The following is a 25,162-nucleotide window of genomic DNA, read 5'->3' on the forward strand; positions in this document are numbered from 1 at the left end:
TGATACCCCATGTGTTCCTCAACTTGATTAAAGACGTTTTTGTATCTGTAATTTTCCAGCAATCAGACAAAGTAAGGTGCATATTACTCATTACTGAATTGTTTATTCTGAGATACGGTTGATTGTTTTTCACACTACTCTTTGAAAAACACCTTGTTCGGACAATGACACACGGGCAGAAGACGGGCAGATTTCCTGGTTTGAACTGTTCCTGAAATCACTAGTATTCTGCTTCCCTTGTCTGTATTCCTCTGCCCCAGAGTTAAACAGATCTCGCAGCAGAATGCCATTATGGAGGTGCTGCATCTGCTGGCCATTCCACGCATGTCAGATACAGCCCTGGGTCAATGCAATGGGATCACTAGAACATGTGCACCTGCAACTGAAAACAGAGTAGTTACATTAACAATAGAAGGATAGATCCCACATCTCAGGAAAAAATGAATGAATCTGTACGTTAAACAGGTGTAAGCCAAGGTTGTAGCTGGGTCAGCAGAACCTCAAGGAGAGAGGAGGTCTGCAGGAGGAGCAGGGACAGAGAGGAAGAGTATAATAGAGCCTCTCCACACTGCCCCCTCTCTTGTCACCGAGCTCAGGGGTCAGCGGGTCAGCAGGAGGGGTGATCCTGCCACAGGACCCCGGTCTTTACAACCAGCCCACCATCTGCTGTGCTTTTTGTAGCCCAACAAAGGAGGTTTTTAAACAGCCAGGCGTGAAAGCAAAGACTCTAGTAGAGAAGAAAGGCGCATGGCACACATTTCCACACACTTGCGGTGAGGCCCGTGCGCCACTCTTTGATTTATAGACCCTCAGTCTTTCTGAAATTGGGAGCAGCAAAGGTTTCCATGACAGCTGCGGGCTTTTGTTTTAAGTTTACGAACATCCAGATCATGTGGAGCCTCCGGTGTCTGCTGTAATAAAAGAAGATTAATTGGTTTGCAAAAATCGGTTACAAAAGTAATTAAAATTGTAATCTGGAACGTCTTCAGCTGCTTGCTAGTGTAATAACACAAATAATGTGATATAGGGACACAATTCACAGAGCCCAAGTTTGATTTTTTAATGAATTAAACAAGGACAACTTTTTAAGAACTCTGAAGTTTTAATCAACAGATTTCAAATAATTTTATTAAGGAACCTTTTCATAGTAAGCTTATACTAAGCACAGTCATCAAGGTTTACTATAGCTGGGGAATTCCATGCGTGTATTTAACATTTCACAATGCTTAACACGCCTATTACTCAATTCTTCATGACTCTCAGACTTCATCAAAGTATCTTGCTGTATGTAACAAATGCTTTTGCATATATTTAAAATCTTAACTTCTCAGACTCACTTCTCACCGAGGTAATATTGCATCTATCTGCCATAAAAGGCAGCATTTCCAAGTGTAATGGTATGTTGTCTGTTCAGCGCAGAGATTTGGGTAGTTCCTGGTGTGAACAGCTTGGAATAGAGACCTGCTCTCACCTGAAAAAGCAAACCAGTGTGTGTGTGTGTGGGGGGGGGCAGTGGAGTATCAGACATGCAGCGGGCTGTGACCAGTGACCAGAGGCCCGGCTGTCATTACAGCAGAATGACCTGCTTATTGAAAGGAGTTTTTCTGAATACCTTAAACCACCAGTGCAAAAACACACCAAATACTAAGTGAATATGGATTTTAAATACATGCATTCTCCCTGGTATTAGGAAAGACGGATGAAGATACATCCATATCACACTCAACATGTGAGATACAGAACCAGGAGGACCAGGAACTAGGAATGTACCCTATTCTTAAGGGCAATGCAACTTTAAAGGGTCCTAAGCAGAATTTCACCAAATCATCATTCAACACCCCGTTCACTATTCCGCATCTAACGTAATTCCTTCGGTGGGTAAAGGCGGGGGATGAGGCTGCTGACGTTCACGTGGTGCTGTCAGGGTGGGCACAGTCACGTGGAGAGAGTCAGGCTGCCGTCACATGGTTTGTGTCTGTAGCTCTGCCACGGAGGGCGGAGACCGGGAAGTTCAGAGAGAGAAATTACGGTACTGTACTTTTATATGATTTCTCTTTGGACGCAAAAACAAAAAAGGCTGAGTGGGAGTAGATAGAAACTCGTCAAGAGCATGGAAATTCCAGCCATAAATCTTAAGGTAAATATTAAAATTTGGACTGTTTATAGAAGTGCATTAACAGAAAAAACAGACAGGTCTGTTAAATGTACGTCAGCATGCAACTGCTTTCTGTTTTTGTAATTTGCATTCAGTCAGTTCAATCTGATAAACCGTAGGAGATAATTTGTGGAATTTCTTATCCTGTCTTCACCAGAAAACTGTTGATTTCCTAGATTAAACTGTATGTTGTAGAACATTTCATTCTGTAAATGAAAATAAAAGTTTGTTTGCGGGTAATTCACGCTAAAAGTACACACAAGCTCAAAGGGCTTATCTTCTGTACATCTCTACTTTTTAATGTAGAGCTCACACGTTTAGGAGAGCTCATAAATCCAGATCACAAGAAGTGACAATTTTGCGGTCCGTCCGGGGGCCTGATTTTACATCTATGCGAGTGGCGCTGAATAAACTCTGTGCCACTACCGGATTATTATTTTATTATTAGCTTTTGCATAACAGTAATGAGTCTCTGTCTGCGTCTACCCACAGGCAATTATACTGGTTCACTGGCTTCTGACAGTATGGTAAGCTGCTTGGGTTTTTTTTCTTTTCAAACAGCTGAGGAATTTCTCCGGCTGCCCTTCTGCCGTTTTAACTTTTGGAGGAGGGTATATGCACTTTCTAACCTTCCACTACCCCAACCCGAAAATAACTTTCTTTCCTTTTCAAGACTGCAGTGGTGCCTTCTGTAGGTTTTCTTTCGCTGCCCAGAGTTTTCGTGTTGAGACCCAAAGCAGTGAATGATATCCTTTCCCTTTTCTTTTAAGTAAGAAAAGTAAGCATGTTGATTTTTTTTTTCAATTGTAAGACCAGTCAATATGGGTTTATTACAAAGCCTTATTGTAGGTTTGAGGTTGAGAAGTAAGTATTTTTTTGTATGTAATATGTGTGGTCTTATATTGATAATCTGAATTATTATGGATTTAGGTCCATATTCCTTAAGCACTTTCTGTTGTGTACCTAATCCAGTGAATTTGCTAAAGGAAGAGCAGATTTCACACAATGAGGAATAAACTTTGGTATTTCTTACAATATGTATAGTTTACCATAATGGAAAAGTGCAGAAACTAAACGTTGCATTATTATTTTAACTATTTGTATGACCCTAACCACTTTTTAACTATTTTCTTGTGTGGTTTTTTCATCTAATGAGAAACATAACCGTCAGTTGTCGATTAAGAAAGCCTAGACTGAAAGTGAAGTTGAATTGAGCTGCAACAGGAAAGTAACGTGACTCAATTCTCTGCTGTTAAAAAGGAAAAAAATTTACACAATGTGTGTTTTGCAAAGCGTTGTCAACTGTTTTACTTACAAAGTTATTGGTTGTAGATGTTCTGGGAGTTTTGATGAAATGGCTACAAGAATGGAGCTCCACAATAAGTTAAGGAGCCCTTTTTAAAGCTTATTAGTGTGTGGTATTCTTAATTTCTCAATATGAAAGGTAGGTCATACAGCACAGTGACAAAAAGGCACAATAAGTATGCTTGCAGTTTGTGCCACTCATAGAGAAGCCCGTGAATTATTCGTATTTTAAAACGTAGACTAGCAAAATGTATGAGTATGAATAGAAATTCATAGAAATCAATGGGTTTTTTGTAGCAATAAAGGCTATTAGCATCAACACACAGTAAGACATCTGGCTCTGGGGTCGTTGTGAAGCGAATGTTGAAGTAGAGCTATCCTGTGCTGGTCTCCAGGGCCTGTATGTATATCTGGCTGCCTTCATCCTACGCTTGGGGTAACTTCAGTGTCCTGGCGGTGGGCGTCTGGGCCGTCGCTCAGAGAGACTCCATTGATGCTGTACTCATGGTGAGTTGGAAGACTTTCCACATGCTCCCTTGAAAACGATATTTGTTTTTTGACAAGTTGGGGAATGCAGCCAGTCAGCTAAGATGACACCTTTCCATCGCAAAGCCGTTGCTCCAAATTAAACCTGCGTGGTTGTACAACGGGTTAAAAGGAAGACAGTGTTGTGATTGTGTAGCAGCTCAGAAACACACAGCCCACACGGAGAAATGTGGTGACCTATTGAGATATTGCACCATTTAATTTTACAGGAATCAGAACGTTGTCCGTAAGATACACACTCTAATGCATTACGCAATGTGGTGAATATGGTTTTAATTTGCATTCCTGCGGTTTAAAAGTTGCACTTCAGTCAGCTTCCTGTAATGGCCTTTAGCTGTTGTGTTTCTCAGTGCTTACCTACCTTGTCCTCCCTCCCACCCACTCCCACACCTTCTCCCAGTTTCTGGCCGGAATGGCGGTGACAATATTGACCGATATTATTCATATGGGAATCTACTACGCTGGAGCGGAGAGCGGCACGCCCCCCGTATTGAGGGACACGTTCCGCTTCTGTGCCGGCATGGCCATCCTCAGCCTGCTGCTCAAGCCCGCCTCCTGCTTCTTCGTCTACCAGATGTACCGGGAGAGGGGAGGCGACTGCAACGTGACCTTCGGTAAGCACAGGGCCTCCTCTGGGGCCTGGCTGTGGCTCTGCTCCCGAGCCTCGGTCTGTTCTCATGCAGGCGTTGAGAGAGGTTCTTACATTTCTGTTTGGTATTAAGAATTTGACACCTACCAAACACTGCTGTGGATTGTAACAGGCCAAACAAGTTTAAGCTTCTACTTGAGTAGGCCTTACTGCAGACACTACATTTCCCTTGAACTCAGAAAGGATTTTCTGGATGCGTTGTACCTTAGAGCAGTGTTTCTCAATGTTTTCCACCCTGCAGCAGACTTACCTAAACAAAATTAAATACTGGGCATGCTGCCCCACCATCACACTCATACACGTCACCAACCTGGTGGTATTATTCATATTATAAACTTAACCTTCTTCAGCGTTCAATCAGAGTTTGTCTCTGAGCAAATAGCCTTCTCGTCCTGGCAGGAACTCACGATGGTGTCGGATGGAGCTCCTGCGCCACTGCTCTAATTTTTTGTGTGTTTATGCCTGTTAAAGTTGAAAAGCACATATCGCAGGAGACTGGCACCTGAACAGTCCTAGCCTGTGGCCTCCTGTGTCATATGCACATGAAACGCGAAACTTGGGTGACTCTGCAGAAGTAATAGATGAAAACATTATTTTGTTCTTCTTTTTCTTTCTCTCATATGTGACTTTTCCAAAATTCAGCAACACACCTGTTAATAGAGAAATGCTGCCTTGGTCTATGGAACAGCTTTTCTATACAGTTTAGAAACATCAGCACAGCCCCTTTTATTAATATGCAGCACACTTTGACATGCTGTATATAGATCATTAAAGGGTAAGTGTTGGAGATTTCTCTAAGGAGAGCAAAGTAACAATTACTTTTCCTATTCTTCACACTTCACACCAACACATTGCACATTACCGAGGCAGTAATGTTACACTGTAATACTTTGTGATGATCTGAGGTTTTCTAAACATTTCTGCTTTTATGTGAAATCTGCCTTTGTCTTCGAAACAAATATTTTAGGGAAATATGATATATACTCTAGCACAGTCCTTTCTTTATAAATATCATGCTTTTCTAAGGCTTTGTGAAAGTTAGAGAAAAATATTGCATACGTATACTTTATATATCTGGTTTAGAACATGTCAGTAATTGCACAAATCTTAAGATGTAGTTAATGCTGTGAAATGGCCCTTCTTTCACTGTTGTCTCAGCTTTTTCAAACGATTAATCTCTTTCTTGTCTGGACAAATAGGGGGTATCCGCACATATACTGTACATATGATATCAGATCAGGAAACAGACAAAGAGAAATACTGAAGAATTTGTCGTAGAACAGGATTTGGACATTTGCTGTTTCATGGTACAGTTGTGCTTCATTTGTGTATATGTAAACTGTGCTTAACCTGCAAGCATCTGCTCTTGCCCTCTTTGTGCTTTTTCTGCAGTGAAGTAATTGCCCAGTCGCTTGCACTCATACTATGTCGCGTTGTTAGGATGGGGCTCAAGAGAGGGGCTGAAATTTTTGTTTAAAGCCATCCAAACCCAGTGCACTGTTTGCAATCAACCTAGGCTAGAGATTGTGCTTGAACACACCCCTAAATCATAACTAAGTGGATAATGGAAAACAGCAGTGTCTATAAGCTGTAATTGAACAACCTTATAACTTCACAATTAACAATAAGAAAACTTTAAAGAAAAGGTCTTTTTATGAAAAAATGAACATGATTATGTGTATCATATGCTTTTATTACCAAGTACCATATACATAACATGAACAGGCAAACAATTAACAAAACTAAGTGCATGTTGGTTTTCAAAAGGAGCTGTTTAGTTATGTAAAAGGAACAACAAAAACACACCTACCAGCCAAATTAACATCTCACAGGTGCTCAGTACTTTGGAACATGTACTGTAGGCTATTGCGTTTAGGAACCCCGGTACTGCTTTTCAAAAACGTTTCCTCCATCAGTTTACACTGAAATCAAGTGTCATACTGAGCGATGTTTCCTCATCTATTCTTTACCATAGTGGGCCTGGGAATTAATATTGTTGTATTGTGCATAGTAAAAAAATGTTAACGGTCATCTGTGTCATCGCAAAGCGTCTGTTGCAAAATCTTTGGAGTTTATACAGTTTATAGTATGGTACTACAGTTAACTAATTTTGCATTTTTTTTAAGGTAAAGATTATTACTGACAAACTGTGTTGCCTCCTCTCTAGTTCCTTATCTGCCTGCAGCTTTTTATAATTCTGTTTGTTCACTGGATAGTCTAACATGTCTAACATGATATCAAGACAACTGTGGCATTAAGACTATCATGTTTCTGTAACATGATGATAGGAGCGCACTGCTCTATTGTCACTACAGCAATGGATTCCTGATCTTAGGGCTTTAATTTTGATTTAATTTACAAATCGCCACCAATTACATATCAAGAATTGGCAGGGATTCATCACATACTCTAATCTGTCTGTATGAATTTACTGCGATGTGCTTCCCAGAATGTGGGTTATATTCTATTTTATGAATCTGAACTGGTTGTGTCGGTTTAGCACATAACATACTGGACTGCTGCATTAATTAAAAGCTGCTTAGAAACCAAGGGGGAAGCTGCTGTATTAAAAAGGGTTTCAGATGCCACTACAGAGATCTGACATGATTATAACCCTTATGGGATACCCTATAGTGAGCATTTCAGCAGCATTTCAACAACACAGTTTCACATATAAAAAATGGGTGAATATTACAATATTAATCAAACTGTTTTACAGCTATTGATTTGGTAATTTAGTAGTTTATTAAGTTTCTTTGTTACGATAATTTATAAAAAAACATCACTATAATGTGCTCATGGTAGGCTAAAAGATTAGATTTCAATGAAATAACACAAAACATTTACACAGTCCTGTTGCTCAAACATAATATAACAGAAGCAGGTAATGTTACGGTTCTAATAAAGGGAGCACATTCTCTAAAGTGCCATTGTCACATACAGTTTACATTTTAATGAGTGAATCGGTGAAATGCAATGGACCTTTTCCATGTAAAGGCCACAAAGTTCACGTTGTGAGTTAAAGACTCAATTGTCTGAAGGTCCATAACATAAGTAACCTAGAAAAAAGGATGGGTAAATACTCCCGTGTCTAGACTTTTATTTTGCACTTCTGAGTCGAGTCACACCAGGAACAATGACACGAGTTGCCATCTTCTTATCCTTTTGGGTTCCTCCACAGCTACAGAAGCAGGAAGGTTTATTTTATTAGCTTGGCCCACATTTGTAAGAATTTGACTTTTCCACAGTTCTTTCCTGTGGGCATCCCAGAAAGAACTACCCTGGATTTTGGTCATGGTAAAGGCTGTTTAAAATCCAGTTAGTGATATTTTTGTTTATGCTTTTTATTTGTTTTCCAGGATCTAAACCTTCTAAGTCAACATATTAAAGGAATGTTGATGTAAAGCTGAATGATTTAGGTTTACATGTTTTTGCAAGAAGTAAGATCTCTTACATATTTTGATTCTCGCCTCTCTAAAGTCAGTTACTAGCGTAAGATTAGATTATTAAACATTAAATGCTGGCATGTCTTCTACAATTTGGCCAGGATTTGAAAACGTTTTTAAGCAAGACAAGTAGATGGAAATGTATTATACTGTATGAGTTTTAAACTAAGTAGTTTCTTGTCATGTGTTTTGGAACATTGTGGTTTCCACCTTCAGCTGAAAGAATCAGAGATGATTTCAGAATGAACCGATCAATCACACTTAAGGCATGTGGTGTCATTTCATAGTTCAGTTTAGAAAAAGAGCTTTCCTGTTTAAGTTGCATTGTTCCTAGCCCCCTCAGCTTGTCTGTACCTCCTCTGTTTCTGTCTCTCTGCTTGCTGATTTGTTTTTTTTCTGTTTCTTTCCTTTGTACCCATTCCCTGTATGTTGGCCCTCAGACTTGGAGACCTCAGTTGACAGCCGGTACACGACGGACAGTGCCGACAGTGCCCCTTTTGGTCGCCGATACTGATCCCTGCCCCTTCCCTCCTACCCCCTCACCCCACCCCAGGCGTTTTCCCAGCTCCCTCCTTTTCAAACCTGCCATCTTCTTCTTCAGCCAGCGCGCAACACCTCTCCTCCAGCTTGTCCAGGACGTCTTCACAGAGTCCAGGAGTGAAAACACCTGCCTTTCCCATTTTTCTCCCTCTGGGTTGAGTTCTGCACCACTTTTGTGAATCTAAACCTCAAAGTTGAAGTTCCTAACACCTGCCACTTCCCCTTTCAAGCCCACCAACAAATTTCTGATTACAGAGCCAGCATCTAAATGACCAATCAGAGAGCTTGTTTGGTTTCTTACGTCCATTAGTTTCCAATCTATTTCTGGTCCTGATCCTATTTCATTGCCTGTCTTTTTATCATTCTGTATCTTACAAGAAAAAAAACTGAAGCCTTTGTAGGGACAAAAGTAGTTGTCACTTTTCCTTTTCTGCCTGTGACATGTCATTAACAGGAAGTTGGCCAAAGGTCTTTTCTTTGTATATGTTTGTTTTGTCTGTGTGGGTGTAATCTGTTGTGTAATTGTCTTCGCTTTTATTCTAGATAACAAAAGTGTGGAATGGGTGGGTTTGTTGATATTTGTTATGGTGTTAATAGCATTATAAATGTATTTTGGTAACAATATTTTTAAAGCAAATGTTTATTTTTAATAAAGATTATTTCTCATCCGTACTTTAATTTAAGGATGCTTTTCATGAATGTGGCATGTTTTTTTCTAAATCTTTGTGTTGTCTTTTTTTAATTTTTTCATGTTTAAGTTGCAATGAAACCAAGGACGCATCCATACAAAAGGGAGTTCAGTCCATCTTGTTCATCTAGTGGTAGTTAAGTGAATATAAACCCATCCAGCTGCTTCTTGAAGGAGTCCTGAGTTAGGTCCCCAAGCATTACTTCCACATACCTGCGATTCTTTTGTGTAAAAAAGCATTTCTTATAATCCATCCTCAGTTCAATTCCTTTTACTCTCCACTACAGCATTGTGTCTCTACTGAACCTGAAGTTGTCTCTTGCATAGACCTGGGTCAAACCTCCTCTGTCCCCTTTGTTCTTGAGTGAAGAGGTTTACATCATGTATCTTGTCTCTATATGATACCTTGAGGATAGGAATAAGAGGAAGATGGCGTGCATATTGCTCCCAACATTTCTAGGCTAGAGAAGTAAGAATAGCAGGGCTTTGGGGCTAGATAAATCTCATTATTTCTCCTTACCTGCTTGCTTTGCAGTGATGCTTTTGTACAAGTAGATGGGTCAGCGATCTTCACCTTTGGAGCATCCAGTCAAAATCCAGTTAAAATGAATCATACCCCAGCTAGGTTAAAGGATTCCACTGGGGAGATTTAAAGTAAATTTAAATATAATTAATAAATCTGGACAGAAATGCAAGGCAGGTGCATTAGGTGAACCACAGAATCCTTTTAAAAAAAGCCTTTTGTATAAAAGGGAATTTATTGTGAAGGTAATTTGGTTAATTTCTTTTGTACTTGAATCATGACTCTGTAGTTTTAAAGCAAAATTAGGCTTCAGAACAATTGATATCTCAAGACCACAAGCATTCTCTCAGTTGTTTGTTTGAAGGCTTGGGTTAATGGTTAAGACATTCAAACTCCTATTACATTTTGTTACATTTTTCTCATGAGTAAAGTTCATTCTTCTCCACTGCATTGAGTGTGAGGGAGATTCCCTTTTGACTCAGCGCGGGCTGGAATATGTGTTGAAAATGCTGTTTAAATGATAAAAAAACTGATTAATGTTCAAATTAACATTAACAAATTATTAAATTGGAAGAATTCCAGCTGTTCCATAATTGCTTTGTTCACAAAAAACTCAGCTGAAGCATACTTTGCAGGAACTCTTAGTACAAGGTTAGAGAAGGACATTGGAGTTGCCACTGCTTCTCAGTAATGCAGAAGTGTCCTGGCACAGTGTCCAGGGAACGCTATACACCCCAGGCACCTTGATGCTAGCAGTGCAAGATGTCTGGACAGTGCAGATTTGTGTGTGTGTGTGAGACAAAAAAGTGAGGAACATTTCTCTAATGGTGACAAAGCAGTGTGAAGAATGAAAATGCCGGTAATACTCCATTGTCCTGTTTCTTGTATCTGCGCAGGTTTTCCCACGATGACTCGGACCCGGGATTCCTACCAGTCCATAGACCAGCAAGACTCGTCTCCAGCTTCAGGCCAGCAGTACAGGCAGGGGGAGGGGAGTGCCTACTGAGAGGGTGTACGAGACGGAGGGGTGCCCAGTGATGTGCTTTCTAAATTCCCAAATACTGACTTGGGGCTGGTTTGTTGTGCATCCAAAACTGTTGCATCTTTTTAATATTTCATGTAGTATTTAATCATGTGCCCTAAGATGTGATGTGTGTGTATAGTTATCTTTATTTTAACACTGCACTCTTTCACAAGCTGGTAGATTTGGCCTGAGTATCGCCACCAGATACTCACTTGAGGGAGGTACAGTACATAGTGTAACTATGTGTTTTGGGTTCTACACTGAATCATTTTAAATGGCAAAGCCTTTGTTAGCAGGTCTCTGTCTGTAGTTCTGTTTTCATGTAGTTATTCATCTTGCATATTAAAACCTCAGAACAGAATGTCATGACATGACCAGACAAGCCCTAGGACTTCTTGAGAAGGAAGAACACACTGAGAGAGAGCAGTCTGCAAAAAGTACACATGTGCAAAACGAAAGGATGGTATTGTGCTGCATAAGCTTCACTACATACTGTAGCAGGTGGTTGTTGTGCTTGGCTCTTCTTTATCTGTTTGTCTTGGCCCTTGTGTTCGACTGCCGGTTAGCCCTGTCTGGGAATAGGATTGTTGAACTTGTGAGTGATACCTGCACAGTTATTATGAAGACTTAATTTGCCTTTATTTCCCTGTGGTATGTTTGTCAGTGCCAGATTTTCTCCCTTACAAAGCTAGCTGTGTGAATGAACTCCAGTGAAGCTGAGCACAGAGGATTTTTATGACTTGAGCCAAGTGCTTTGTAAGTGGACAGTTAGAGATTAAAAGCTATTTGAATGTATTAGAGAAGTTGTTCAGCATTATCAAAGAGCAAACTGTACTAAAGTTTACTGAAAGTTTTAATGTTGTAATTACAGAAAACCTATAAGATCAGTGGTGTAGTTCTTCAGAACCTTGTAGCACATTAGGTACTGACATCAAATCCTTTACACTAGGTTTTTTTTTGCAGCTGAACTGATGGCAGACACTTACAGTAAACTGGTCTGTTTTTTCCCAGAGCTGTAAATTAAAATGACACATTTTACTCTTGGAGTAATGCGGAGATCTGAGTTTCCTTTGAATGTTTCAGAATCCTCTAACCTTGAGTTTAAGCTACAGGTGGAAAGTTGAAGACATTGGAACAGGAACAGTTTCTGACCTGCACTAGACAGAATTTGCTAATCTGTTACTAATACTGTATCATTCCTGCCAGGCTGAGGCGCAGACAACTACGCACCAATTATCTCAGCAATACAACCTTCTTCTGATCATGAACCAGAGGACAGCATGGGCCACAGTGGGCAAATTGTAATCAGAAGCAGTTTAGAGATTTGCTGTTGCACTGGTTCATTTGTCTTCTCTGGCCTTCAGTGCAGTTACTCAGTTATATGCGAGTGAAGGAAAAGCTAGTTGGGTAGATTTGCACAGGGCCTATGCAGAAGTCAGAGGCCACTGCTGTCATCAGTTTCAGTCTGAACAGAGATGCAGGGACCTGTATCTTACTGAAATATTGTTGTCTGGCCCATTTATGTGTCTATATTCTCTTTCCTGGAAGCGAAAGTATTAGCAGTGTTCTTTGATCATTTGCGAACTACCTGGTAAGGTTCCTTAGTGCTGCATATGAACCTACTTGATTCATCTTTGCCACAAAAGCATTAAAATGTAATCTAGTAAATTTGGTATGTGCCTCTGGTTTCATTTGTCAGGTGCACATTAATATTAGGTGTTCCAGTAACCGTAATATTAAGTAACTTAATCTGTATTACTTCATTTGTTGCATTTGTTTATACTTCCTTTTTGATCGTAGTGTTGTAGTCAACATAGTCTGCTGACAGCAAATAATAAAGGTTTGTCCCACTCCTGAACAAGCCACAGGGAATTTAAAAACCTCATCAAAAATATTGCTCTACTTCTTTCTCCCAATAACATTGTTCAGCCCTGCTTGTGTTCTCCTGAAAGAATAGACTGAAGCACGTTGAAAGGGTTTTGTAATTTTTGTAATTTCTTTCAAAATGACAACCCGCTCCCTTTCAGCTGCTTGTGTTCAATTTAATACATACACACATACCTTAACTTATTTCCAAGTATGTTTTTCTCTTTGATGAGCAAGGTACAGTATGTCACAGAGCAAGAAGGAATAATCTTTTCGGCGCTTTGATTTTCGGGTTGAGTACTGTTCTCTTCTGCTCGTTCTCATGAAGCACATGGAATCTTATTAACGCTGATTCTCAGGGTCCTGACCTCCTTAAATGCACTGCATTTTAAATTTAGATTCCAGCTTGCCTTGGTCTTGTTTGTTTTTCATCTTACATTAGTGCAATTACTGGTTTCCATAGGAACAGTGTTCTGTGTGCTTATGAACGGTACATTTGCCTGCTTTTGCTTCATTTGTATGTATTTAACTTTGGGGAAAAAAGCATTGTTTGCTTCTTTAATTTGTATTAATAACCGCCCAGTTCCGAATGCCTGCTGTGAGGTTTAGTTTAACTCGTTCGGGACGAGAAGCATTGCTTTCAGCAGAGCATTTGTCTTTGTTCAACTGTTCTCAACACCAGAGACCTCTTGAGTTCTTAGAAGCAGACCAAGGTTCCTTGGAAAAAATATTTTCCATAATCCATAAAATATTACATTCTCACTCAAAGAAACGATTTGCACTCATTGTTGGAAAGGCCTTGACTTATAGATTGTCACCCGGTTATTCGGTATTGCACTTGAATAATTTATTACTATTGTAATGTTTTCATTACGAACGCATGGAGTTGTGGTGCAGAATGAACCCAAGCCTGCATCGGAGTGATTCATCCACTCTCTTCACTTCGCACGTTATCCACGCTGTCGCCTCTCTCCAGAGAAACATTTTAGCTTGTCTGAAGACGTCATTCTGCCACCTATATGTTGCTCAGGATTTTTTAAGCGCAGCCAGTAGTATGATTGAAGGTTTTGATTGTCCTCACCCTGAGAATTATAGTAGGTCTGGGGTATCTCAGTGCACTTTGGAAACCTTAGAGTGAAATATTTTGTTCTAGGTCTGAAGCCTTTTCAAAGACACCGTTTGTCGTAGGCATACACAGCTTTTTAGCGATGTTGAGGTTACAGTAAACTAATGAAGAATGTCTGCCTACTGCTCATCATGCATAAAGAGACAGAATGTCAGTTATTGACTGCCATGCTTGCAGGTTGATGCAATGCTTGTATACAATTCAGGGGTATTGTATGTGGTTTCTAAGATCCTTTTATATGTCTCAGAAGAGAAAGTGGGTAGTTATGTCTTGCTTTTCTTGCCTGTGAAAACACATTACTATTAACCCAAGAGAGCTTTGCAACACAGATGCCCTCTGTTTTCTGCCTAAAGAAAATAAATGTTCCAGGAGTTTGATTTATCTTCTTTAAAGGGGATGAGGCAATGACTTAACAGATTGTCCTCTTAACTGCCACATTTTTTTCATGCTTTCCCATATCCAGTAAACAGCTTGACTGCAGGGCTTGGCTAATGTTTTTTTGCAGAAAGCATGAAATTCCAAATGTGTCATTTTCAGTAGCTGTTGCAGTCAATGGGCTGTTTATATAGAATGCACATTTTGTTTTTTTGCAATGCGCAGATTGTATCTTAAAGGAAACTCTTCATTTGATATGTTCCTTGCTATTTAGCATGTCATGATTGTTCCAGAAATTGCGTAGTGCTGAACGTTTGACAGAATTCAGAAGTATATGCAGGCAATGGGACATTTTACTGCAGTTAATGAAATGATTGTACTTGCTTGCTTTTGATGCTTTTCCACTGACAAAGCTACAGTATGTTACAAGATTCTTTCTTCCACAGCTGATGTAAACTCTGTGCTTAAAAACTGTGCTCATCAACTAGCCCTGACTTTTGTTGTGTTTATATCCAAAATATATTACTTTTAATGGGAGGCAAATAAGATGAAGCAGAAGCTTTTAATGTGATTTAACAATTTCGTTTTTCTTTTTTTCAGACATTTGATTTTGAGTTTGTGATGGCCAGTTGTAGCTCTCATAGTGAGTTTCCATTTCAGAAAATAGCTAACTGCACATTCTCGGCTAGGATGATAAACTTGTTATTTGGAAGTATTCATTCAAAACCTCAGGGACCAAGAGATCCCTTCTGTTCAGAAACTAATGTTCCTCCTTGGAGGGTTAGAGCTGAATTCTGTGCATTTTCCTTTTCCTCTCTTAGATTGGCATTTTAATACTGTCTGACTCTGCATTCTTGTGCAGTGCTTCAGTAATGTTAACTGATCCAGAATAAGTGTTTATGCAATAATGCAGGTCCCATATTGGCAAGATTACGTGCTATACTGTATGGTGTTAATATATGGCAGTAAAGGCCTAAGGCTAGGTCAAGTTGATCAGCTCAAATTTTTATAATTTCTCAAACATTTGTTCAGGCAGCCTTTCTTTGACAAGAAAGAGGCTGATATTCCTGAACTGGCTGAGTGTGCTAATTGCCATCACTGTGTAGGATACTGTGCAGTTTAAATCCAGTGAAATACTGGAGTATTGGAACAGTGGGATGCTGGAATACTGTAGGTATTGTACAGTGTACTACAATAGCATAGACATCTCAAATGGTGAACCCCAGTGGTGTAACAAAAATGTACATTCGTAGCCGTAATGAGGTATTTTGTGAGAAAATGAGCTTTCCTTAAGTTAACTGAAATGTATTTATACTTTAAATAAAGTTTTTGTCACGAAACAGCTGGATCACTTTTTTTGTTGAGCAAGATTGGTTTTCCTACATTTTTCTGTGTTTTTTCCACCCTGATATTTTTATTTCAGAAAATTATTTCAATTCTATTTTTTGGTAGGGCTTTAAACTGTTTTGCCTTCATCAAACCTTATTGTGCTAGACAGTGAATACTGTGCACAGAAGGGCTCTTTATGGCTTTGTGAATGCAGATCTTGGCTTCCTTGGGTTTTAATGACGAATCCATTAGTTGGGGAAAGCCATGCTTTGAATGTTAATTGTGGGGGCCGCGCTGCTGTATCTGACAGACATATCCTCCACCTTGCAGTGTCTGTATGGCAGGCTCTGGGCCCCTCCTTCTGAAACTGACAGTCTGAGGTCTTAATTAATGAGTGAACATACTGTTAATAATTCATGTGCAAAGACAGTAATGAGCTTGCAATGCTAAGGTCAGAGAAAAGAAGGCCGGCAAATTAACAGGCCATTGTTTTATTGCTGCTCCTGCCTTTTCATTGGTGAAAGGGGGCCTCCTCTCAGCCACAGTAATTTAACAAGGCACATGTGTATGCTAGCCTCAAAGTCCTCTCCAGAAATCCTACTGTTTAATGCACACTTGGTTACATTTCAGCTGGGGCAACTGCAGTGCTTCTAACTACTAAAGACACTCCTTGAAAACATGTTATAAAACTGGTTGTTAATTACCTTGATCTTTATATGAAAAGGAGGTATATTAAAACTCTTTTTTTTACTAAGCCTCATATTGATATTTGGCCAAATGCTCTCGTTTCTGAATTTCCCCCTCAGTTGGTGCTGTGTCAACAAGATTTGCTCGTTTTGATAAGAGCTGAGCAAGAGCATCATTGACTTGTCAGCGTGTGGCCTGCTGTCATTTGGGCTTATACAAACAGATTGACTTGAGCTTGTCTGAGTGAATCTTTTTCAAGTCTTTGAGATACAATACGCAATGTAATTGGTGTTCTTGTGTATGTATTAGTTTGTATGTTTTCCTTTTGTTTGCGTTGGTTTCCTACAGGTGCTCTGCTTTCCTCCCACAGTCCAGAGACATGCTGGTGGGTTAATTTGCTCCAGGGAAAACTGGCGCTGGACACCCCAGACATGACATGTCCTGCCTTGCGCCCCTTGTTTGTCAGGTTGGGGTCGGGCTCCCCAACAGCCCTGTATTGGATAAAGTGGTTAGAAAATAAATGGTGTCTGTAACTGCTCTTCAGTCTAAAACAGGTGAACAGGATTCTAATGGCTCTGAAAGCCGTATGTTTGCCACTGTATTTTTGATGAGCGAGTCTGGTGTGCAGACGAAAAGATACTGTCCACAGCTCATTCAGGAGAGATGATGTCATGGCTGTCTTCGCCTCCACACCCTTCTGCACAGTGTTTCAAACTCATCTCCCCGTCCAGTGGTGTTTCCTGGCAAGAATTTGGCATTATAACAAAGAAAGGTTTATAAGAGTTACATCCATTCCATAATGTTAAAGTCAGTAAAGTGTGTTGTACATATTTATATGAGACCATTTGCACTACAGAGCCATTGTGTTATTATTTAAAGATTTTAAACCTTTAAAAATCTTCTTGGATTTAGGCTTGTTGAATACAAATTTCAAGAGGAATTTGTAGGCAAATTCTATCCTGTAGTGCTCGTGTTATTCAGACTCCGATCAGTACAAGTTTATAAATACATTTCTCCATTTTTCAAACATTTATTTGCTGAAAGAAGCCAGCTGCAGAAACTTATACTGGGTGCTTTTTATATGGTAAAAGACATGATATTACGTCATTATTTTAGATATGAGTATTAAATCTAATTTTCTATGTTTAACAGTTGAACAGATTGTGTATTCCTGCACCTTTCTGGATCGTGATCTATGTATTTGACCACCCAATCATTCATTTTCCATTTCTGTAGCTAATCTCTGTGTAATATATAGGTACGTGTGCTCAGTACATTTCAAGCTTTCTAACTGCATTCTAGTTCTTTCATTTTACTTAAATGCATTTTAAGATAATGAATTTGACTTAAAATGGAATAAAGTCCATTTTGTTCAATTCAAATGCAGGTTCATACCAAAACAATGTTATGTTTCATATTGATCAGTTATATTTAAACTGGTGCACAAGGGACATATAAACCCATACTCTGCTTCTCCTTCGCAAATCACTCTTATTTTATTACTGTTTCTTCCTATAAATTCCATCTCAGACGTAATTTCAGTAATAATGTGCTCTCGGCCCAACACTGTGAATACGGTATAAAGCATCTGCTGCTGTAACAGGTAATTGCATTGTAATGGAAAATACGGAGTTCAATATCCTAGCTGTGAATTATACATCATTGCTGTTATGGTGCGAGCAAAATTGCCCTGACCAGCCATGCTGCACCCTAATTTTGATTGTTATAATTATTATGATTTTTTTTCCACAGGGCACAGAGCCCAAGCAGTGTCCACAGGCACTAACAGTTACACTGTCAATTTGCACCTCGTCACGGAGGGGTAAATAGAAACCGCCGATATTAGAATGGGATGCCTCATTAATTTTAATGGCCCAGAACGCGTCTTCATGTTATGAAAAAGAACCCGCTCAGTTATTAGAGCAGTGTCACTTGATTGTACAACCTAAGGAGAGCGGCAGATTCAGTTATGCTAACGATCGATTTCTCCAGACCAGAGGCCTGCAGCTTTAATAATGAGAGAGGTCAATGAGCAGAAAATCACAGGCATTGCGAAATGACAGGCAGCTCGTATCTCGTGACAAGCCTATCACTTTTCAAAGGCCCCATCGGGTTTTTTTTTTTTCATTTTTAATTCTGACCACTTTCCATTGATATCTAGGATTTCTTGAATTCGTCAAATGACTCTGTGTCCTCTCCTTTTTAACATGAGCACCGACACAATTAATGGATTTTGTGACCAATTGCATTTTTTTTCAGCAATAGCAATAAAAAGAATAAGAGAAGCTAACATCCTAATGAACATTGCTCCTTCTACATCCTCCACCCTTCTCCAGGACCCACATCCGTCAGTCTCAAGCCTTCACCTCAGTTACTGAAGATCCAGAACTCCGTTGCAGTATCACCGGCATTATTCATCCTGGCAGTGGAAAGTTCTAACACTAAAAGAAGAAGATAAGAAACACACTTCCTCAGGTGTGAAGAAGGCTCCACAGCCAAAACACTGTGTTTCTTTTCTTCTCTTTTCAGCAGGGAATAAACCTTTTCTTTTCCTTTGCAGTCTATGCATGCTGACCCAGCTACCTACTCGAATAACATCCAGATGCTATGAAAAATCGCCTGGCCACATGAACAATTCACCTCTGGGCATTCTCAAAACAATTGCACAAGAGTGTCAGATGTGTTAAAGGTACAATATTTACACAGAGGTTTTATACAGTACAGTATGTAATCCCACATGGCATATATTGCTGCTGGTATGACAAGCTTTGGGTGGCGGTTAGGGGTTTTCCATGCATTAAATATACTGTATATTCCCCACGTGCATTGACATCAATGAGAGGAGGAAAAGAATAAATCAGAGAACAGACTTGATCAGTCTCCTGCACAGCACAGGAAGGGGGAGGAGCTGCTAGGTGATCTCATTCATCACTGTGAGTCCGATTTGGGTTCTGTGGACTGGAAGTTCGGAGCTGATCCGAGCCGGGGTAGACAGAATGTGACAGATCACGAACCGTAGAGAATGGAAGAGCAGCAGCAGTGTGGTAAGTAACGAAGACGACTGATTTCGGTAAAGGAGAAGTCGCATTTCGCCTGGCGAAAGTGGGTCAGAAGCACCTTGTTGTGCGTGCAGTGTGCGATGACTGCTTCTTAAAACAGTTCTCAGTGGAAATATGGAAAAACAAGACAATGACAAAAGTGCCCGATGAGACGTTCAGCTGTCGCGATTACCAAGCCTGCCAGCCAGTTTCTCCCTCTCCTTGCAGGTATCGGGTCTGCCTCCCTGGTGTGTAGTTAATCTCTTCAGTCGCTGTACTTACTTGCTTTCATACATTTGTAGATTGTGATAGGTAGCTCAGTGGGCTTTAAATTTTGATTTGTATTAGTGCCTGACCGATCCATGTGATCAGGCCTGTGTCCTCTAACAAGGATTTTGAATGCAAAAACAGTGGAACCACACTTATCCCAATTAAATGGGAGCTCTTCTGATTTCTGAACAATTCAGATATTTGGGAGACTCCTGCCTGCCTTCATAAATCAGTAGTTATGGCTGTAAGGTCTGGGAAAATGGTACATTTAAAAGCTCCGAGAACAAAGTGGCAAAATTTACTGCCTTACATTTGTACCACAATGGATTTTGTGGGACACACTGACCCGTTTACTAAAGCTGAAGTCAGCTGTCCCTTTTAAATGTGTTTTAGCGTCATTACAGTTTATCCATTCACATGCACCTGGCAACAGTTCTACAGTTTTTTCAGCAATCTAAACATGCCTTTCTGCAAGCTTTGCCACTCTGCAAGTGTCCTGCACTTGGCTTTTACCCAGATTTCCCATAACTGTCTACAAGGGCATTGTAGAGATTGATGTAGGTCATTGCTCATCACAGCTTTTCGTTTTCAGGTGTCATTTGCACAGTGATTAATGGACACATTTAATAAAAGATTAACCTGGAGTTTGTTTTCACTTGTTTTTTTGGCTGCCTTCCAACAAGCTGTTGCCTTGGTAAGTGTTGTCCGACTCCTGGCTTTGTCTGTGTAATAATTGCTTGCATTTTATACAGCGCTTTCCATCCTAAAGCAGTCCATGTGTAGGAGGAGACTCATTTCACCCATCCAGGTGGTGCAGTGTCCTCTTTGGAGATGCATGGCAGCTGTTCTGTGCCAGCTTCTGCAAGTGTAGAAGTGAGGAATTACTAAAAGGAAGCTAAGCAGGAAATTGAAAGCAGATTTAGCAAGCCAAAAGTGGAATTCAGCCACGATTCCAGGGTTAACACCCCTACACTTACTAAACGTGCCACGGAACCTTTAGTGACCAGGCACGGTGTCCCCTGTGAGGGAAAACTGGGGATTGCTATGGAAATCCTGGAGAGATACGTCCCATCCCAGCACTGACAAAGCCCCGCCTTGCTTGGCTACCAGCATTTAAGGCCATAAGGTAATACTGTATATATTCTGATCATAGCACCGTATATATTGTAATTGTAATTTGATAAAATGGGAGAACTACCCGATAGGAATGAAAACAGCTCTCAAAGTGTTATTCTGCTCTGTGGAAACTGCCGCCGCATCCTTTGAGGTCTTAATGTAATCACACGGGTGGAGAAACGCACCGGGCTGCAGTAATAGCTCCATAAAGCCTTAGATCTGTGATGTAAGGATCTGCTTCTTTTCATTTCAGACATGGCATGAAGACAAATCAGGGCTGTAAAAAAAGAGAATAATTTGTATATCTGGCTGAGAACGTAGTGCGAATGTCTAGTTAGTTTATAGTGCACATTCAAATGGTGGTGAACTGATTGTCCACTCTGTCTCAGAAAATTGTTCTTTGTTCTCCATGTTAATGGAGTTTTCCAAATGTGTTGCGCTGGAATCCACAGGAAGGCATTAAGACTTCCTGCAGGTCTTTATTAAAATCCTCTGGTTAGGCACTGACGACTGTCCTGTAGGTAAAGTCTTAATCATCCAGTTCCACACAAGCCTTCAGAATTACACTGTAATCATTTCACTTTCATCTTCACGCCAGCTGGAACTGAGTAAGTGTCTGCTGTGGAATTAAGCGCTTTATGCTAATACAGAGCTCTGTTGGACATTTCATTCTTCAAAAAATCTTCGAGCAGATGAACTAGGGTTTCCTTTGCCGTTCCTTTTCTGCTTTTTCCTTTGCAGATGTATACTGTACAGCTACTCTTTAGGTTGAGCCCTGTGCTTTGAGCAAAGTATCCCTGCCAGGGCATTAACACTTTAATCTCCACCACAGTCTTTGCAAACTATTGACAAGATGACCTTTAGAAATGCAGAAAGCTGCATCATATGACCATCACTGGAAACCGCACTGTAATTGAAGCCCCAGGGAACTTTCTAGAGCAATGCATAGACAAAGGCAAAACGAGAAGAACGAAGATGTGTGTCACTTAAGGGACTACGGACATCAAAAACATATTATTTGACCTCTTAACCTTTCCCAGCCTGCTTCTCCTATTCCCTGTGGATGTCATGAGAAGGGCAGTCGAGAATCTAATGAATAACATTGTCAATTGCTGACTATCCTGACACCTGAAAGCTGGAAGGTCACATGTAGACAACATCCGTTGTTACGCTCTAGTCTTGACATGGCTACATGTGGTTTGCTTTTAGCATGGTTTGCTCATTTCAAACCGTTCACGCCCCCTTTCCTGATGGAATACAGACTCCAACCCCACTGCCTGCAGCAGTGGGAGTGCAGGGGCATCAGCAGGCACTCCTATTGAAACAGACATACCGCACAGAGCTGCAGGGAGGCTGTGTGAAGGAAGCCAAGAGCTCCAGGTTGAGGTGGAATATGGATTCATGTGCCAGCATGAGTTTTAACAGATTGAGAACGAAACAATCACAGTTTGTCAGAGCTGGGGGGGTGTTTTCACAGGTGTTCGCTGTAGGTTTGTTAAGTGGTGTGTGGAAAGGCAAGCTTAAGCGCTGGAGCTTTTGTGTGTGTGAATTTCACTTTGGTGCAGTGTAGATGGGGGGGGTTGCTTGTGTTTATTTGCCTTTATGCTCAAAACTGAATCAGTGACTGAGGTTTGTTAGCTTCTGATCTGCTTTCCCTCACCTCGCCTCACAGTTTAAGGACCTTGCAGTGTGTAATGAAAGTGGGTTCACCTAGTCGTGAGCTTGCTTAGACCAAAGGAGGATATGAAATATCACCACAGGGACACGCTGGCTGTCGATTTATGAAATTCATCACCGCTAAACCGGGGACTGATTGATTTTTAATGAGCCTGAACCCTTGACCCAAAAGATGTGTGAGGCTTTTTTTTTAACTTTCTGGCTCTCTGCAGGATAATCTGGTCAGGGGTTTTCCTCCCGGGGCTGCTGAGGATATTTTTATTTTATCCTCTTTCATTCATTCTCACATACTGAACTTTTGCGCCATGTGTGTTTAGGCAATCCCTGTTGTCTCCTGTTTTGTAATCCAGATTGCTGAAAACATTCCCCTAGTGCAGAAAGACAGAAAATGAGGTTGGAGAAGACAAAAAAAAGCCCTCTTAGCCTATTAATTAGTTTTTACGCTTGGCAATAATCTTTTGATATGTTGTGGAAGTGCCAGTTCTTGAGCAGCTAGGCTCACAGTATTGTTCAGCCTTCATCCTCTTGTGGTAGTTTAAGACGGTAGTCGAGGATGATTCAAAGTGATTCAGCTCGCTGGGTTGTAACACCTTGGCCTGCTTCATTTTGAGAGAACAGGAGGTTTTTTTTTATAGTAAACCACCTTTTTACTTCCTCTTGTTGCTATCAGGAAACAACTCAGTACCTTGATTTATATTTTGTATTACATTGTTGTTGTAGAACATAAATATTTTTTATGCAGAACATAAATATTTGGACTTGGGCGCTTATTTTAAAAGACATTTATTTGCTAGAGGAAAATATCAGGACTAAAAGGATAGGCAAATAATGCTGCAAGTGAGGATGTTTGATGCTGGCAGACTGCGGATGTGTAAGGCAAGATGAGCGTTGCAAAGGTTTCTTCTCTACCCCTACTGGCAGGGGGCGCTGTGTCAGAGTGGCGCTCGGAGACATGGTGAGCGAGGTATGCAGAGAGTTTTGAAGGGGTTAAGAAGAGGTTGTTATTGGGAATCGTCTTTCTTCTGAAAGATAAAGACACTGGCATGAGATAATAAAAAGAGAAAGCTGGACATGCCACAACAAAACACTAGATACACAATGGAGCATACAGAAATATCCAAATATATAGAAACTAATCCTGGCATATAATGCAGGGCCTGATGGGCACACTCACATGAAAGATCAGTATTTATGCAACAGGCATGGAAGCACAGTGGGGGGAAAAGTGGACAAAATTAACTTTTATGTCTGTGTTTTTCGTTTTTACCTTACAAGATACTAAAACCAATGCATACATAAACCAGGTAAGGGCTGAGATTAGCTCCGGTCTGCAGGGGAAAGTACGATGACATCTGCCGAGACAAACTGTAAAACATGCACGGTTAGAAAGCAGCTACAGAAGACGAGAGGCAGGGATTGACAGCATCCGCGCTCCCTCTCTCTACACAGGGCTGAATCTCCAGAGGAGCTGGCGCCGATAATAACACAAGCGCCAGGGCTGCAGGCGAGACACGGAGGAATACGCTTCTTCATCTGCGGGAGATGGGGAATAAAGACTGAAAACGACTGAGCTTGGGGAGAGGCAGTTAGTTGTGGTGGTGTGTTGCAGACACAAGATAGTCCATATTAATGGAATATAGAAAACAACTGCCGAGGGTTGGGAGTCATGGCAACAAGGACTTTTAGTGGAGAACAGACTTGTAAGCATATGAACTATATCTTGGCTCTTTTCAAAGTTGCCTCTGATGTTTTGATCCTCTCTCTCCGCATTTTTATTAGTCAGTCTGCTGTGTCCATTAAGTTTGGATGTCAGACTCTCTTTCCATTAAAAAAAGCAGCAGTACTCTTTCATTGATGGAGGAGGTTGTGTAACACACTTTGTGTGTTCGCACGTATTTGCCTTGCTGTTTTTTTTTAGGATTCAAAACTTTTTGCTGGTATCTCCCTCTACTGGTAATTGTGATCAAGTGCAAGTACAGAACATAATATTTCGCTTATTACCCACAAAAGGATGCATCGTCAGGTGTGTTAACTCTAGGCGGCATGCTCCTGTGTACTACAACCAGGAAAAGTATTGCATTTTTATTAGAGGCATTTAATTTTTTAGGTAGTGTAATAAAAATACTTTTATTGAAATGGATCTTGTAATGGATATACGCATAGTGATACGACTGTATGTGAATTATATAGGGGATAGGTGTACTACAAACCGATAGGTGTACGTTCACGAAACAGAAATGAAAAAATACCCTTCTACTGTACATTCGACACAGTGACTGGCATTGCCAAAAACAGTTTGAGCGTCGTTGCAATAGCAATAACACTAACGAGAAATAGTATTTTTTTTAAAAAAACGTACGCCTAAACAATGTATCCCCATTAGCACTGAGATTTCCGAAGGGCACAAAAAAGAAATTTGATGTACAACGTTCATTGCGGAGAATCGAGCTTTCAGTTGAGTGATAAACTCAATAAATACATAACACTGATGCCTAGAACTGCTCTTCGGGATTAATCTTTAATCTTCACGTAATTCCTTAAAATGTAGATGTGTGCACTCATTTCCCCCAACCTCCTACAAGCGTAAACGCGATAGCTTGCGTTTCTTTGAACTGTTTCCTAAATTGTGTTGAAGGGTGCAACGAAAAACAACATTTTTGCAGCTAGAATAAGGAGTTGAAGAATGACGATCTATTGCTGTGCGGCAACCAGCCGCTAGGCGGCAGCAAAGAACAAGGCAGCCCCTGCAGAAGGCGGCTGTCGCCGAGAAGCCGGTTGAATAATGTGAAAATCTCGCGATGC

General features: G+C 40.5%; 1 protein-coding gene across 2 annotated transcripts; it reads left to right on the plus strand.

Moving 5' to 3' along the window:
* Window positions 1–1,985: 1,985 nt before the first annotated feature.
* On the plus strand, window positions 1,986–15,583 carry agtrap (angiotensin II receptor associated protein). 2 transcript variants are annotated; one of them, XM_088938079.1, is made up of 5 exons: window positions 1,986–2,137; window positions 2,648–2,682; window positions 3,856–3,967; window positions 4,407–4,620; window positions 10,749–15,583. In XM_088938079.1, exons 1-5 carry the CDS (start codon window positions 2,111–2,113, stop codon window positions 10,856–10,858), a joined length of 498 nt encoding a protein of 165 aa, XP_088794205.1. In that variant the 5' UTR covers window positions 1,986–2,110; the 3' UTR covers window positions 10,859–15,583. The 2 variants fall into 2 exon arrangements, with proteins under 2 accessions (XP_088794205.1, XP_088794206.1); XM_088938080.1 differs by lacking the exon at window positions 10,749–15,583 and adding an exon at window positions 8,542–9,340.
* The last annotated feature ends 9,579 nt before the right edge of the window (window positions 15,584–25,162 follow it).

Source organism: Atractosteus spatula, chromosome 20 (genome assembly GCF_055471065.1).
Source record: "Atractosteus spatula isolate fAtrSpa1 chromosome 20, fAtrSpa1.hap1, whole genome shotgun sequence".
In the NCBI taxonomy this organism is placed as follows: Eukaryota; Metazoa; Chordata; class Actinopteri; order Semionotiformes; family Lepisosteidae; genus Atractosteus; species Atractosteus spatula.